The following is a 17,255-nucleotide window of genomic DNA, read 5'->3' on the forward strand; positions in this document are numbered from 1 at the left end:
CCTCAGGCCTGCGCCCAGGCCGTGCCCCGCTCACCTCTTGAGCTTGAAGCGGATGCGGTGGCTGTGCTCCAGGATGGCCATCAGGGCCTCGGGGTCGTACTCTGCCGGCCTCCGGAAGGCCAGGCCCTCGGGCAGGCCCTGCACGGCCAGCAGCCCGGGCTCCCTGAGCAGCCTCTCGTAGGGCAGGGGCACCACGCTGGCCCTGCCCAGGGCCTCACCTGTCAGGGAGAGAGCAGGAGGGTCAGCAGGGGGCCGCCAGGCTGGGACCAGGAGATCCAAGGGACCCCCATAGGCCCCCGGCTGCAGACCCAGCCCAGGAAACCCTGAGGGGCTGAGGCCAGGGACCCCGCTGTCTGCACCCGAGGGCGGGCGCCCTGGTGGGGAGCCACCTGTTCCCGGGACAGCTTCTCCCCTGCACTCAAGCCCCGGGGTAGGGGCTACAGGCAGGGCTTGGGGCAGGGCCAGGGCCAGGGGTGAGAGAGAAGGGAGGGCAGGGATGAAGAAGGGACTGGCACGCCAGAGGGCCCAGGATGAAGGGAGAGGATGAGAGAAAGCAAGAGAAGACACAGAGAGGGAAAGAAGGGAGGACTCGGCCACATGTGGTGGGGCACGCCTGCATCCCAGCTACTCAGGAGGCCGAGGCAGGAGGATCGCAAGTTTTGAGGCCAGCCTCAGCAACTTAGCAAGATGCTATCTCAAAATGTAAAATAAAAGGGCTGGGATGTGGCTCACGGTAAAGGGCCCTGGGCTCTGTCCCTGGCACACACACCCACAAGGAGGGGACCCAGGAAAAGGGAGGAGAGCAAGAAGAAACAGACTTGGAAGAGGGGCATGGGAAAGGAAGAGGGCTGAGAGGGAGGAAGGGCTGGGGACAGAGGGCCCGAGGCTTAGGGACACCTTTGGTCACCCCTGTACCACTGTCCCTACCCAGAGCCAGAAAGAGGTCTGCACCCTTCAGCCACCTGACCCTGGAGGTGAGCAAGGGGGACTGAAGCTGGATGGGCAGGGGTGCAGCAGGGCTTGGCATGTCCCCGTGGCTGGCAAAGGTGACCAGCGCGCCCCAGTCAGTGTGCGTGACAAGCCCTCCACCCAGGGCCTCCGGGGCCCTAGGTCCCCTTGGCCTTCTCCTCATCTCAAACCAGCGGGTTTCCTCAGGTCTGTTTCAGAACCCAGAGCTGCATACAGAACAGATAAAAAGGTTCCTAATGGACGAGGTGGGGTCCTCAGGGACAGGCCCAAGGTCATCCAGGGAGTGTAAAGATCACTGCTGGGGCCCAGAGACTTCCTGTAACCTGACACTCCCCAAGAGAGGCCAAGCCAGGCCTCCTCCCCACCTCCACAGGACAGGGTTCATTCAGTCATTCAACAAACACTCTGAGCCCCTGCGGTGCTGGGCCCTGAACTCCCAGGCTGGGGACAGCCAGAAGGGCAAGCACCACCCCTGGTGAGGGGACAGTGGGTGCCAGAGAGGCCCTATCCCAGGAGGAGAGGGCTTCCTGAGGCCAGGCCTCAGAGAGTGACACAGGAGTCCCCCAGACAGGGATGGGGAAGGCAATGGCCCATGACACAGTAGTGCAAGGGCGTGTTGGGGACAGGAGGGGCTCTGCAATGTGGCTCAGGACACTGGTGTAGCGGAGCATGGAGACAGGGCTGTGGGAGGGGGAGGGAGAGCAGCGGTGGGCCCCTAGATGTCAGCCCCAAGCCAGGGAGCACTTGAGACCAGACTGTGCCGAGGACCCCCCACACCAAGGTCATTTCCAGGGCAGAGTGGCAGTGGCCTGAGTGACAGTGGAGACGGGTGGCAGCTCAGGAAAGGGCGGGCAGGACACCAAGCCCTGGGTGCGGAGCTGGGGTAGCCAGGGACCCCCACGCCCGCAGGCCCAGGTGCGAGGAGGAGGGTCTTACTATAGAGGACGTCGAAAACCTCCTCTACCATCTTCCGCAGCAGGTACACGTCGGAGCCGCGCTCCAGGGAGGACCGTGGGGTGCCCCGGCAGCCCCCCTCGCCCCGCTGCACCTTCTTGGGGTGCTCGCCTTCTGGGTCCTTCCACAGGGGTCCTCCTGTGGGACAGAGCATGAGGTCACGGTGAGCCCATGGCCCCAGATCAACCTCAGGCTGGGACCTGGCTCTGCACAGTGCCCCAGACCTGCCCGGCCACCTGGAGGGCCGGCCCAGCTGTGGCCTCCTCCCTGGCCACCCCCACCTCACTGTGTGACCTCAGTAAGTCCCTTCCCTCTGAGTCTGAGTGCTGGACAATCACGGGGGCTCCATGGCACCCATTCCGCCCACTGCACTGTCCTCTGACCCTAACACACTCCATCTTAGCACCCTGGCCCCCCATTTCCTACTGGCCAGAGGTGGAGAGGACAGAGACCCCGTCAGGGGACCATCAGCCTGCAAGGAGGCAGATTCCTGCCGGGCTGGGCCTGGGGGTGTGACTGGATCCTGGGGAATGTGCCAGAGCCACACCAGCAGGGGACAGGGAGGGTCCCGTGGCCCCCGGCTCCAGGAGGTCAGGTACACCCTTGCGGCCCCAGCCCCACGGGATGGCCACCTGGGGCCCTGGAAGCCTGCCGCACCTCAGCCCAGCACCCACCCTGACCTCGGGAAGGCCCGGGCTCTAGGCTGAGCAGGACAGGGGTGCTGGCAGGAGAAGCCCCACAACGGTGTGCCTAGCCGGGGGTGCCCAGGGCCCACACGCTGCCCTCGGGAGTAGCCCTCGTGATCGGGAATGCTCAGGACAGTGGCCCTACAGCTGGAGCCACGGGGGACAACGTGCAGGCTCTGTTCTGAGTGCGGCCACAGCAACCGCTCACCCACGGGCCCCCTCACAGACGAGCAGCTTGAGGCCCTCAGGGCCCCGGATGAGCATCCTTCACCATGGGGCAGTGGAGTCGTAAAGTTGGGGTTCACCCATTTTGAAATCCATGCGAATACACGACACACCTGGGGAGGGACCCGTGTCTGACCCAGGTTTCACCCTGCCGCATGCACGGCCTCTGGTGGGTGTCCTGGTCTTGGGCTTGTGACCCTGACCTGTCACCGGCAGGTGAGGAATTTCCCACCGTGACACAGGATACTCAAAAGCTGCAGGTTTCAGAGCCTCTGCGGCGGGTTCTGAACCACAGGTACTTTCCCTGCACCAGGCGGCTTGGGGCTGGTGGCCAGGCCACCCACTCAGGCCTGTGCGCCTGGACCTTCACCAGACCCCGAGGCAGACCCCGGGGGCTGAGCCGTGTGGCCCACGGCTGCTGGCCTTCCGGCTGGACTGGGGCCTCATCCTACAGGGTCCCTCCCTGCTGGTCCCAGTCCATCAAGGTCACATCAAGGAGAAGCTGACCTCCTCAGGAGGTGGAGGCACCAGCACATGGACAGGGAGTCAGGGCGCGGGGTGCCGGGGCCACTGCGCAGGCTGGGAGGCGAGGGGCGCACGGGGTGCGGGTGTGGGCCCAGGTGGGGGCGCACGGGGAAGGAGGACGGAACGACTCTGAGGCTGGGACATGTCTTCCAGGCAGGGGGAGGCGCCAGGTCCTTCCAGAGGGGCAGCAGCAGGGGCCAAGGCAGAGGAGAGAGGACACCTGGGACCGGGGTCCAGAGGGGCGGCAGAGGCCAGGCCTGGGCCTAGGGGCACAGGAAGGCACCAGGACTACAGAAGTCCCCTCTGCTCGGGACCCTCACTCACAGAGGGAGAGCTGGTCCTTTGGAGGGGACCTGGGCCCTGGGTGCCAGCTGTGCATGTGCCTGATTTTCAAGGTTGCATCAGGACGGGCGGGGCCTGGGGCCCACTGACCTGCAGACGAGGCAGCAGACAGGGCCACAGCTGGGGCTACCACCATCTCACCACACGCCAGGGGGACGGGGGGCATGTACCCTCCAGGCCTCGACCCTTCTCTGTGAGCTGAGGGGACGTTCTGGAGCCTGCTGGGCACCTAGCACACCCTGGCCACCGAGGGCCACCCCTGCCGAGCATGTCCCAGTGGGCAGCACATGGCCCTGTCCCCACGAGCCCCCAGGAGGGAGCTGAAATGATTTCGGCTCTAATAGTGACAGTGCCCACCCCAGGGCGGAGGCCGGGGCAGACAGCTCACTGGGAGGGGCTTGTGGCACACGTGTCCACCCACCTCAGCTGGACAAGGGCCCTTGGCCCAGGCTCAGGGGACATGCGGCTGAGAGGACCTAGGTGAAAACACTAGGCTCAGTGTCCTTGCCTGAAAGTGGGCAGATGGCAGTGGCTCAGTCACGCTCACGCATCCAGCCACTGGGGACTAGGGCCACTAGACAGGCTGCCGGATGTCCGGCCAACTCCGCGGAGGGTGAGCAGACACGGGGAGGGCCGGGGCGGTGGGGAACGCGGTACTCACGGCAGAACCTGAGGAAGTCGGCCTGCAGCTCCTTGCGGGCGCTGAGGAACACTCGGCCCTTCTCGGTGCCCACCACGAAGGCGCTCTCGTCGTGCACGGCCACGCAGGCCACCTCGGCGTTCAGCTTGGACAGCGCTGAGCACTGCGGGTGGGGCGGGGGCACAGGGGTCCGCTCAGGCTGCAGGGACCCAGCGCAGGGGAGAGGCCACCCCTCCACCGTCCTCCGTCTTCGAATCCGCAGTGGGGACAAGTGACAGGCCCCCAGAGACTGGCCACGGGGCCGGGAGAAGAGATGCACCTTCTGCTCCTCCCTCTGAGGTCCTCCTAGATCTAGAGGGGCCTCCTGCCTCAGCCCCAGGGGACCTGGGCTTCCATGTTGGCACCTCTGGTCAGGGCACGGGGGAGGACACAGCCCACTGGGCTCCACTGGCCCATGTACAGAGCTGGGGACAGAAGCCCACACCTAGAGCTTGAATGAAGACCAGGGGCGGGAAGGAAGCCATCTCTAGACTGGGCCACCTCTGTGGGTCCACCGCCCCAGAGTTAAGCTGGTAGCTCCTCGGCACAGAGGGTCCCTACAGTCAGATACCAGCATCTCAATAGGAAAACCCTGTCTATAAACCTGTGGTATGCAGTTGGCGCATGATAAATGCTGCTTTTTATCTTCCTGTGACTCCAGGCTCTGTTCTGCCCTCTCTGAGCTTCAGCTTCATCATCCTAAGACCCAGGGGTACAGCTAAGAGATGCCAGAGAGACCTCCTGAACACCTGCCAGCTCCCGGCACAGAAGCTTCTCCAAGGAAAAGGACAGTATTCCGTCCTAACCTCCAGGAGAGACTGTGGCTCATCCCGGGCGCGGGATGTGAATGGCAAGAGGTGACCTAGGAGGACAAGGAGTGGGGGGACAAGGGCACGAGGCCCAGGCACCAGCGTTCATCCCAAGGCTATGGACTTGACCTGGCTGGACCCTGCGACCGCGCTGAGGCAGGACGGCGCTCAGGGGCGCAGGCGCCGGGTGGGCAGGGTGGGCGCTCACCATGGAGTCCAGGGCCGACACGAGGCTGGTGATGATCTCGTCCTTGCGGGCGAAGGCGGAGCTCCAGCGGTCAGGCCCGCAGCCGTTGGCGGGGAGGTCACAGCGCTTCCCCAGCAAGGCCATGGTCACCTGGAGGAGGAGGGGAGAGACAGGACGGTGGGCACCAGGCCCTGGGGGAGGGCACGCAGGGCGGCCACCACCCCAATCCCCGGACCCCTAAGGCCGCCTCGACTTCCAGCTGCGGCAGACCAAGGCCTTGCGTGCCTCAGGAATCTGAGCCCTGGACAGCGGCTCACGCACAGGCCTGCACGGTGCGGGCCCAGGACATCACTGGGAGGGGCATCTCATGGCACCACCAGCCCTGGGCCAAGCCCAGTACCATGCCTGCTCTGTCAGATCAGCCCAAATCCCACCGTTCCATGTGTACACATCTCTGGCCACGGCCTTGCCCCTGCTCACACACCCTCCATGGCTCCCTACTGCCCCTGAGAGCTCAACTCCTGGTGTTCTGGCTTCCTGGCCAGCGCCCACACACACACACACAGCTTAGGCTGCAGGTCTCTCTGCCCCTAAATACACCAGTGTCCTTCCCCCTAAATACACCAGTGTCCTTCCAAGCTGCCTTCGCAGGTTTGGGTCCCCTGGCCTCAGTCCAACGAAGGCGGGGACAACCCTACTGCCAGCCTATCTGGCTGGGTGCCCTGGCTGGCCTCTCTGTAGCAAGCCACATGTCCCCAGGGCAAGGCTACTGCCCCTGCCTCTGGGCCTCCATCTACTCCCGCTGTGGGGCTCCGCCTCAGGGCCTCAGGGCGTAGGCAGGCAGGGCAGGGCAGAGGCCCCTCCACCAGCCTGGGCAGGACTTTGTCCTGTCATTACGGGGCTCCTGGAGGCAGAGGTGCGTGTCCCCATCCTGCTGCCTTCGGACCAGGGGAGGCCTCCCCCACCAGCTGGGCCTCCCCCGGCTCTGCTCTCCCTTTCCTGACCCCGGGAATCAGATGGAGGCCCCACCGGCTGCCCAGGGCAGCTCCTGCCCCGTCCCCAAGGCAAGTGGAAGAGAGCACAGCGGTGACCCAGGGTTTCCCTCCCTGGCCTCAGCCCAGGGCTGTGCCTGCTCCCTGGCTGGGGGTCAGTGGCCAGTTCAGGGCACAGCAGGCTGGAGGTCCTCACGTCCTGCTTCCTAGGGAAACAGGCCACCACGGTCCCTCTGGAAGATAAGCTCGGCAAGGGCAAAACCAGGTCTGCCTGCCCCAGGGCCACCTCAATGCCCCCGTATGTGACAGGCAAAGGTGGATGGTCCCAACAGACAGCAGAAGGTGTCAGAGGCCATCGCACACAAGGGGGTAAGAAGTGACACCCCAGTGACAGAAACATCCCGAGGATCTAACTGGGCTTGCAGCGGAGCTCCGGCCTTAGTTCTGGTTCAGATCAGCCCTTTGGCTGGGGCTGAAGACTGACCTCGGCAACCGGCCAGCCTGGCATTTGGTCAAAACATGTATTGGAGCCGGATGCAGAGGCACACCCCTTAATCCCAGCAGCTTGGGAGGCTGAGGCAGGAGGATCGCCAGTTCAAGGCCAGCCTCAGCAACTTACCAAGGCCCTAAGCAACTCAGTGAGACCCTGTCTCTAAATAAAATATTAAAAAGGGCTGGGGATGTGGCTCAATGGTTAAGTACCCCTGGGTTGAAACCTCGGCACCAAAATAATAATAATTATTATTATTATTATAGTTACTATTATTGGGGCTGGGGTTGTGGCTCAGTGGTAGAACGCTCTCCTCGCACTTGTGAGACCCTGGGTTCGATCCTCAGCACCACATAAACATAAATAAGTGAAATAAAGGTATTGTGTCCAACTACAACTAAAAATTAATATTTTAATTAAAAAAATCACTATTATTATTATAACAAACACACGCACGCACGCACGCTCTGCTTCTGAATGTTTGCAGACGGCATTTCATCTTAGAACCTGGAGATCTGGGGAATGAAGGGGTGCTGACGGCTGACAGGCTGTAGGTGACAGAAGCCCACAGACGACTTGTGCCCCAGCCACCTCCTGGGGCAATCTGTGGCATGATGTCCCCCCAGGGGTCTGCTGTGTGGATAGCCCCCAGGACCCTCACTGAGGCAGCGGGCACAGCTGGGAGCTGATGGCCCTGCTGCTGTCCCCCATCACCCGGGCGGTTCCCAGCCCAGCCTCCGGTTGCCGCTTCCCGCTGCCAAGGCCCAAATCGAATCAGGCCGAGCAGCAGCCCGAGCAGCAGCCCAGACACTGGCCCTGGCCTCCCCCAGCCTCCGGTCGCCCAGACTGCACCGGCTCCTTCCTGCAAAGCCCTAATCCACTTAGGAAGGAACCGGGAGGGAGCAGGAAGGGGGCTGGGCTGGGGCCACCAAGTCCACACCCGCCAGCCGGGCACTCGGAGCCCACTCCCCAGACGCCTGGGTGGCTGGAGCTGGCAGGCAGGCGGGAGCCCAGGAGACCCGGGCCAGGCGCTGGACCACACCTTCTCCCTCTGCCATTCACCGTGCAGAGGACAGGGGACCATGGGGACAGCAAGCACCAGTCAACAGTGAGGCCAGAGGGAAGGTCCCCGGGAGATGGTGCAGTCACAGGGAGCCCCAGCCCAGGAAGTCACAGAAGGAGATCAGAGCAGATTCAGACGAGGCTCCCAGAACACACGGTGGCCACTGGCTCCTGACAGGGCACAAGTGGTCAGCACACCCTCGGGGCCCAGGGTCACCACTCAGGCGGGACGCAGGACAACATCCTGACCCCCTTCTTCCTGCCTCCTATCACGACCCTGCTAGCTCAGCCCCAAACCTACCCCAGCCTATCCACCTCCAGGCACGTCCAGTCCTGCCCACCAGCCCCGCATGTGCAGTGGCCTCCCCTCTTGCTGGTGGGGTCTCCTCCCCAGCCAGGGGGCCTCGCTACAGGCCCCACGTTCCTCCCTTGCCCAGACGCTCCTTGTCCCTGCACAAAGACCCAAAGCGACACTCCCCTGTGCACAGTGGGCCTGTGGGCACAGCCCTCTGCCTCTCCCTTCTGCCCAGGTCCAGGCCTGTCCAGGTTTAGGGCCTCCCCCGTCGTGGCCAGCTAGGCAGAGGCCAGCCCCTCACCACCCACCCCTCCTGGGACCCTCGACAGAACATGCTGCCATCTGAAGCCACAGCCCATGCACTTCCTGCCCAGTGTCCCCACAGGAACGTGGTCTCCCCAAGGCCACAGGCTGTGTCTGTCCTGCAGGCCGCAGCCTGGCCCAAGCATCCCCAGGTGCTAAGACACACACGCCTCTAACAGGCGCTCAAGTCCACCATGCCAGGGGAGCCCGGTGTCGGCCAGCTGCAGGCAGGGCCTGGCCACCCTTGGGAGCCTGCACCTCGGGAGGCGCGGTCTCTCTGGCGGAGCAGTTTGATGGAGAACAGAGGCTGCGGGGTGCCAGGGCTCTGGGTGGTCCCTCCAGCACACAGTGAAGTGACCTGGCCATACTCCAGGTGCTGCCCCAGGACCTGCAGCGCCTGCATCACCTGGCCGCCGGTCTGGGGAGCGTCCTTGCTACAGCAGCCTGTTTTAGAGATGAGAGGGGACTCTCCCCAGGTCCCAGCAGCAGACAGTGGGGACACGTCCTGTCTGCCTCAAAGTCTAAGGCAGGAGGCCTGTGCTCCCAGGATGACCAGCACAGAGACCAGAGGGCCACGTGCAGAGCTGACCACGGTGACCAACTGGCCCTCAGTTGCCCAGGAACAGCTGGGACTTAGCAGAGAGTTCTGTGTCCTCAGTCTCTGGACAGTTGGTCACCGGGCTCCGGCCTTGACACGGGACCATCAGGGCCAGGTGCCCACACACCTCCCTCAGCGGCAAAGAACATGGACAGACAGGGACAGGGGACGTGTATCCATACTTTGGGTCCAAAACCATGAACTTGCTTCCTAAGGTGACAGCCAGGCCTGGGCTGCGCAGGCAGGGGGACACAGAGCGCGGGAGGAGGCAGGGCCCTGCACCTGGGGAGATGGGGAGAGGACGCCGCGACTCGGGGCTCAGGCCTGAGTGTGAAACCCCAAGGGCAGAGCCGGGCAGGTGGAGGGAAGTCACCATAAGGTGATGAGTCCCAGCTGTGGAGTGGCCCGTGACCTGCCCCTCATTTGGCATCCCTACCCACTGTGCCCACCCGCAGGCCAGAGGCTGCCACCACCTGCCTGGTGACCCCCGGGGCCTGCACCACACTCCTGAGGCTCAGAGGTGACACCCCCAACAGCAGGTCCAGGAGGCTACATGGTAAGTCCCGGGGACTCTGATGGCAGCCAGGACCTAGATAGTCCTATGGATCTAGGACCCAGGTTCCAAGGCTTCTGCATCCTGCCTGCCCCGCAGGCCGCCCAGGGGGTCCCTGAGCCAAAGTCTGGCCGAGAGCTGTGTCCCTGGGGGAGCAGATGCTGCCAAGGCCCAGGGCAGGCCTGTCACCAGGAGAGGGGACACAAACAGTACTGGGCCCCACAGCCCACTCCAACTGGCCCTGGAGCCCGGCTGAGGGCTAGTAGACTCTCAGCCAAAGGCCCCACAGACAGGAGGTGCCCAATGGGGACCTGAGAGTACCAGGTCAGGTCCCTTTGACCCCACACAACGACACAGCCTCTGCGCTGGCTCTGGAAGCCATGAGCAGGTCAGGGGGCTCCGTGCTGCCCGCCCGTCACCCCGGGTCACAGCAGGCGAGGAGGCCCCTGGCAGGGCCGCTGCAGGAGGGAGGACCACCCAGGAGACCGAGCCCCTCCAGGAACCAGCCCGCCCAGCGCCAGGGGTGCCTGGGAGGCCTGGCAGGGCACCTGGGCCATTGGCCCCACGGGGACAAAGCTCTCCCATTGTTCCCGCCACACTCTTGAACTCTGGCAGTCACCAAGTCCCCGTCTTATCAGCTACCCAACCAGGGGACAGAACCCAGCTACCCAACCAGGGGACAGAATCCTGCCTGGTCATCAACTGGGTCAGTCTAAGCAGTGAGCTGTAGGGGGGCCAGCAGCAGTGGCTCTGCCCAGCTGGAGGGTGGTGGCCCGTGGGAGGCCAGGGAAGCAGCCGGGGCGCCTCCCCTGGCCGGGCCACCCCACAATCGGTCACTCAGCACCTGCTGGAGCCTGTGCTGGGCCAGGCCCCTTCTGCCCGCTGGAGATCACAGGGTCAGTGTATTCACAAAGAGTCACAGGGCCTCGGACAGAGGACGGGGAAGCCGCCTGGCACAGAGCCTCGTGTGGGGGACAGAAAGGGGTCACCCAAGCTTTCTTTTTCTTTTTCGGGTCCAGGGGATCGAACCCAGGGGCACTGACCACTGGGCCCCACCCCCAGCCCATTCTGTGTTTTATTTAGAGACAGCATCTCGCTGAGCTGCTCAGGGCCTCGCTAAGAAGTTTCTGAGGCTGGCTTTGAACTCGTGATGCTCCTGCCTCAAGCAACCAAGTCACTAGGACGACAGGGGCACCCTTGGGCCTGGCAGGTGGCCCGTGTTTTACTCCCACCTTCATTTACCTACTTTGGGGGAAGTAAGGGCTTTGCCAGCCAAGGCTGAGAAGGGTTTTCAAGGGGGGACAGGAGTTCTCTGGGTACGTGAAAGGCAGCCTGGGGTTGTCTGCACAGGGCAAAGGGAGAAGCATGCCTTGGCCATCCGGGGATAAAGGGGAGGACGTCCGGGGCGATGTCGACAGAAGAAAAGGCGACTCGCAGATCCGGGAAAATACTTGCCGATAATGTATCTGATAAGGATAAACGTAAACAGAACCCTAGATGCAACAGCACAGGAGTGGACATGGGCACGGCCACCATGGGGACAGCACCGCTGCTCGTCACCTCTAAGATAGTCACAGGGACCAGCAGCTGCACGTCCACAGTCCACCCAGGACCCAGGACAGGGTTGAGGCCTGCGGCTCAGCGCACAGTGCCAGACGCGGGGCAGCCAGGGTGGCACCACAGGTGAGCATGTGACAAACCACGCAGGACAGCAGGTGGAGACACTGACTCAGGAAGGGAACTTTGATGCTCACCACGAGGAACCGAGGACACCACCCTGCGAAGTGAGTGAACTGGGCCACACAGGCCACCAGACCCGGGACAGGCCCACAGGGCGAGCTCCCGCCTGACCCGGCCCTTGGCTCCAGAACCCGGCTGTGCTTCCGCAGGCCACGCTCAGGGTCCTCTGCGAGGAGCAGCCCTGAGCCTGAGGGGACACACCCACCAGAGCCTGCACTCGCTCCAGGCCACCCAGAGGCCCCAGGGGACTCCACACTAGCCTGTCATCCTGCAGTGGCTTTAGGGGTTCTCTGGCCCTTGGCCCACTGAGTGGTGAGGACTGACTCCCCACTCTTGACGACGGGCCTCACTGCTCACCCTGAACCAGCCAAGGAGCCGGGAGTGCTCGAGGGTGCCCACTTTCCACCTACTCTGAGACGGTGGCCACGAGACCCCGGCTGTCCTAGCGGAACCGTCCTGGAAATGCCAAAAAAGGGGGAGATGCCCAAGAGGCCCTGGCCGTTTCCCCAGCCCAGGCACCAGGCCAGCGCCTGACGATGTCTCTAACATGACCCCAACCCTGGCCACCTCCAATGCAGCCACAGGACAGGACTTGGGCAAGACCCACCTGGCCCAGCCCAGTCAACCCCCAGCAGGGAGAGGTTGAGATAGGAGGGGACTGTCATGCGCTGTAGCCAGGTCCAGGCGACTTGTCTCGGGGGTCACTGGCACACCCAGCGCAGGCCCTGCAGAGGTCGGGCCCGAGGGGCAGTGCTGGGAGCATGGACAAGCTTGGTGGATGGTCTAGGTGCACGCACGTGTCCAAGGTGACCAGTGGGGACAGGGCTGAGGCAGGAAGAGAGGACAGGGTCAGCAGGAATCCCCAGCTGCCCTCCTCTCCCAGGCCTTGTCCATCACAGCACGAAGGGCGGCAAATCTGCCCCTAGGAGCACCTGGTAGGTTCAAAAGTGACCTCCGACAAGTGACACCTGTCCTCATCCCTGGGGCCTATAAATGTCACCTTCTAAGGGAAAACTACTTCAGGGGGTGACACACTGAAGGACCTTGAGAAGGGAGACCTGCAGAGGCCCTGGAGGCCGTCACATCTCCCTATGATAGAGTGAGGAACTGGCAGGAGCGAAGGCCAAGGGCAGACAGACATTGAAGACAGTGGCCTTGAACCTGCAGGGACGTGGCCACAAGTCCATGAGAGCCTCAGCCGCCAGAGGCTGGGAAAGCAAAAGGCTGAGTCTCTGCTCAATGGCGGCCCCGCCCACACCTTGACCTGAGCCCAGAAAATACACACGCTGCTCTTGCAAGGCACCACATGCGTGGAATAGGTGCATCGTCCCAATCTGAAAATCCCAAACCTGAAATGCTCCAAGACCCACACTGTGTTTTTTGAGCAGGGACCCTAACGCCACAGCAGAAAATTCCACCCCAGCCTCACGTGATGGGTGGACGCCAACACAGGCATCTGGAGACACTCTGAAACCACCTTGGGGCCAGGCATCGTGACACACACTTGTGATCCCATGGGCGGAGGCAGGAGGATCGTGGGTTCAAAGCCAGCCTCAGCAACTAAGCAAGATCCTAACTCTAAATAAAATATAAGGGTGGTGATGTGGCTTCAGGTTACGTGCCCTGGGTTCAATTCCTGGTACAAATGACAGCAACAAATCACCTTCAGGCCACATGCATGAGGTGTCCATGAAGCAGAAGCGTAGACTCGGGTACCTAAGACATGTATGTCATGACATTCTGACAAATACCGCAAAATCCATCGAGATGTGAAATTCAAGACGTCTGGCCCTAAGCTTTGTGGATAAGGGACACCAGCCTGCACCTGCTACGGCAGCCTCCTGAGGCTCGGAGGGGCCCTTGCTGCCCACGCCCTTTGCCCTGGACATGCAGTCCCCAGCTCAGACCTCTCTCTGCAAGGCTCAGGCCTGGTCTGCTGGAGAGCTCCCCAAGCCCTTCGCCACTGGACACCCCAGAAGGGCCTCTGGAGAAGTGGACGTTTCCAGACACCCAGGAAGCGCCTCTGACTCGCGTCTCTGCCCTGTGGGCCATCTGGCAGGGGGGGGGGACGGCAGCCAGCGGAAAAACTAAACCTAGCCCTGCAAAAGGCAAAGCCGCTCACACGCCACCCAAGCACGCCCCCGCCAGTGCTGCCATATGCCTGTTTCTCCAAAAAGCAGCTCGAGAGAACAAACAAAATGACATTCCTCCCCTCCCAGCTGGGGGACATCCTTCCTCCCTGGCAGACCCACCCTCCCCCTGGATACTCATCTCTTGCCCCAGGGGCTCCCCAGTGGGGAAGGTGTCACCCGTGGCCCTGGATTCTGGCCACCCCCCTTTGCCACCCATCATTGTAGCTAAGTGAGGACACACAGGCCAGGCTTTGGGCTGACAGCCAGAGGGGGTCTCACACCTGGCTGCAGTGCGGTACGAGGGGATCTGGAGTGTGGTCAAGACATCTGTATCCCATCCCAGGCCCAGACCCCAAAGGCCACCCTCCCGGGCCCTTCTCCTCCTGCTAAGCCGGCTCGCCCACTGTGCCCTGGCATCTAAAGGCAGGTGCTTGGGACCCATCCCAGTGCCCAAATTTAACCACTCCCAAAGCCCACCCGAAACACCCTAGTTGGTTTGTTACCACACTCTTAAAGCCACTAACACAAGATTTGGGGACTGAATCTTGCACGAGTGGAGACCGGAAAACACTTTCCAACTATGGTCCGAGGCCTGAGGGTGAAGCCGGGTCTCCAGATTGGATCAGGGCCCTCCAGTTCCCATGGGGAGACTGGGGTAAGGAGAAGCACTGGTCCAATCCTGGCCACGGAGACGAGAGAGCTACTGGGGAGCTTGTGCCTGGAGAGGGTCTTGGGGTGGCCTCCTCCTGCAGGGGCACCCCAACCACGGCCCTGAGAAGAACCGTCCAGGAGGGGGGTCACCTGCAGAGCAGCAGACCCTGGAAGGACCAGGTCTCTGTTAGTCCAGACCAGCCACCTCCAGGCCTCACACTGCACAGTAGAAGTCCACGTTGCTGAGGCCACGTCCCGTGTGGGCTTCCTCCACCTGCAGCAGAGGCGTCCCACTGAGGCCACCTGGAGCAACCCAGCTGGGCTGTGGCTTCGGCTGACTTCACAACAAGAAGTTCTCCTTCCTAGCCGGTGGCCACAGAGCGACATCCTGTGCGGTGACCGCCCACAGCAAGAATCCAGGGCCCTGAGTGTGCATGGACCCCAAGTGGGTGTGGAGCCCAGGTGGGCGTGGGTCCTGAATGTCCATGGACCCCCAGTGCACATGGTGTAAGGGTTTAGACGTGGTGTCCCCCAAGAGCTCACGTGGGAGACAGTAGAAGGTCAGAGACACGACTGGGCTGTGAGATCTAAACCCCATCAGTGAGCTAAGCCCCCCAACGGGGGTTACTAAGCGGTCCCCAAGGGGGTGGGGGTGGCTGGGGAGGTGGAGTTGGGCATGGCTTGGGGTACATATTTGGAGGGAGGGCAAGGGGAGTCCCTATGCTTCCTGATCACCATGCGAGCTCCTTCTCTCCTCCACCCTCTCCCACATGATGTCACCTGGAGCCCAGAGGAATGGAGCTGGCCTTCTACAAACTGAGACCCCTGGAACCGAGAGCTCCGGGGTAACCTTGTCTCCTCTACAACTGTGCTGGCCGGGTCATTTGGTCACAACTGCCAACCCGTGGATCCCCGGTGGGCGTGGCCCTGAGGCAAACCCCGTGGCCACTCAGACCTCACACAGCCACCTTCTCCCCTGTCCCCAACTCCTCAAGGGGCTTGGAACACACAAAGCCGGTCCCCACGTCCACAGGTCCCACGTCCACAGATTTTTACCAACTGTGGGTTGAATATTTAAGAAATAAAACCTGCAGCTGAACTGAACAGATTCTTTTCTTGCCATAATTCCCTCAACTATGCGCTGCAGCAGCTACTGCCATGCCAGTCACATGAAGTCATCTAGAGATACTTAAAGCACACGGGCCATGTGCCCGGGTCCTGGGCAAATCCCGTGCCATTTTGCCCACAGGGCTTGAGCCTCCTTGGATTGGGGTGCCTGCCTTGGGGGTGCTGGAACCGAGTCCCCTGGATACCAAAGACTCCTTGCAGCCTAGGCATGGCCGTGGGACAGCTTGTGGCCAGTGAGACATTCCCAAAGACACGGGCAGAACTTCTCAGAGAGCAGGTGTTGGCTGCTAACCCTTCCGTCTCCTGCCTGGAGGCTGCAGCCCCTTAGATCATGATGATCAAAGCCACTGCCTGTGACAGAGGGGATGGATGGAAGTGGGGGACTGGTGAGCGCTAGGCAAGTGTCTGTCCCTGAGCTACGTCCCCAGACCCCTCTTGCCATGCTCCTTGATGAGTCTTTCAAATAACTTCTGCAATAGGATGGGACACAAACACCCTGGAACCGACCAATCCCATAACTCTCAAAACTCCGACTCCAGGCACGTTTCAAGAATGAGAGAGAAGCCCTGCCTTCCCCGGGGCTCGTCCAATGCACAAGTGCTTTCCTTCCCCCAAACCTCCCCCTGACCGCCTACAGAATGGGCACCAGCCGGCACTCTTAGGAAGGTCAGACAGCAGCGATGGGTGGATGGGACCGACTTTTATAAAGCCTCAGCTCCAAGCTGCCCAATGAGCTGCCCTGTCCATCAACCTTGCCATTGTGGAAGGTCAGCCCGGGGCCTCATGTTCAGCCACACCTGCTTCCTCCGACTGAGGTGTCTGCAGAAGGGTGTCCTTCCCTCTGCCACAACCCCACCCACAAAGCCTTGTCCCCTCCAGCCAAGGTGGCCAGCCTCCCACCTGGCACACATCTAAGGCTGGGAAAGAGGTGACAGTGGGGAGCATTCAGGATGCAGGCTTCCCACGGGCCTCTGGACACCTGCGCTCTTCACGACGTCACCATGCAGCGTCCACTGCCCAGTTACCGGGTAAGCAGACGCCCTCTACCCGCACCTGCCCCGGCCACACCATGGAGGGACCCTGAAGACACACTGCGTGGATCGAGCCACTCCCAAAGGCCAAGCAGCAAGACTGCACCAAGAGGAACCCAGACCCCCAGACGGCCCAGGCAGCAACACCCAGGGCTGTCCACGCCCCCCTGGGGGAGAACAGGACTTTGGTCACCTCCCCCAACTTCACCCTCTCTCCACAGGAAGCGGCTTGGAGAGGCTGTAGCCCACTTTTCCACAGGAATGGAAGGCGCACTCCGAGAGCGGGGAGCAGGGAACGTGGCAGGCTCCACCTCAGGCCTGGAGCAGGACTGCGCCTGGGGCTCACATCGTAAATTGACAGTTTTCTCCTTCCACTCCCACTCCCCGCACTCCTCTCCCCCAAAATCACTCCTCGCCCCCCCAACCCCAGGCAGAGCTCTCCGTCCTGGGCACCACCCAGCCCAGGAATGAGGTGACCCAGACTTGGAGATGGCACCGGAAGATCTCAGAAATCTCCTGAATTAACAAGTTGAGTTACGACTCCGACCAACAACACCCAGAGTGTGGCCTATGAATCACCTCTTTGGAAACACCCGGCCCCTCTGGTGGGCAGAATCCCAGCCTCTGTGACAGGAGTCCCCTGTGCTTCTCCTTTAAAAAAAAAAAAAAAAGTGTCTGGAGACTGGGCACAGAACGAGGTGCCTGCAGCTAGTGACCACGGAGATGAGCACCAGCAACGGCTACTGAGCACAGTCACTTGCCCCTGATCGCTGAGTACGTACCAGTCCCTTGACGCCTACTGCGGCTCACCCCACCTCTCCCAGGTCCCCCATTTCATGACGCTGGCTCCCGAGGCCCCATATGAAGGCCAGATTCACTCACGTCTGAGGTCAAAGGGCAGCGC

At 62.1% G+C, this 17,255-nt stretch overlaps 1 protein-coding gene across 4 annotated transcripts in view; it reads right to left on the reverse strand.

Annotated features, from left to right (window-relative positions):
* The window catches only part of Gtf2ird1 (GTF2I repeat domain containing 1), an 83,061-nt gene that overhangs the window by 46,411 nt on the left and 19,395 nt on the right, over nt 1-17,255 (reverse strand). For all 4 annotated transcript variants that reach the window (XM_026396933.2, XM_026396931.2, XM_026396932.2 and 1 more), the window contains exons 2-5: nt 5,398-5,526; nt 4,363-4,504; nt 1,906-2,061; nt 35-218 (exon numbers count right to left, since the gene is read on the reverse strand). In XM_026396933.2, coding sequence (XP_026252718.2) covers nt 35-218; nt 1,906-2,061; nt 4,363-4,504; nt 5,398-5,520 — 605 coding nt within the window. In that variant the 5' untranslated portion in view covers nt 5,521-5,526. The remainder of the gene's footprint in view (nt 1-34; nt 219-1,905; nt 2,062-4,362; nt 4,505-5,397; nt 5,527-17,255) is intronic.

The sequence above is a fragment of the Urocitellus parryii genome, chromosome 9 (genome assembly GCF_045843805.1).
Source record: "Urocitellus parryii isolate mUroPar1 chromosome 9, mUroPar1.hap1, whole genome shotgun sequence".
Taxonomy (NCBI): domain Eukaryota; kingdom Metazoa; phylum Chordata; class Mammalia; order Rodentia; family Sciuridae; genus Urocitellus; species Urocitellus parryii.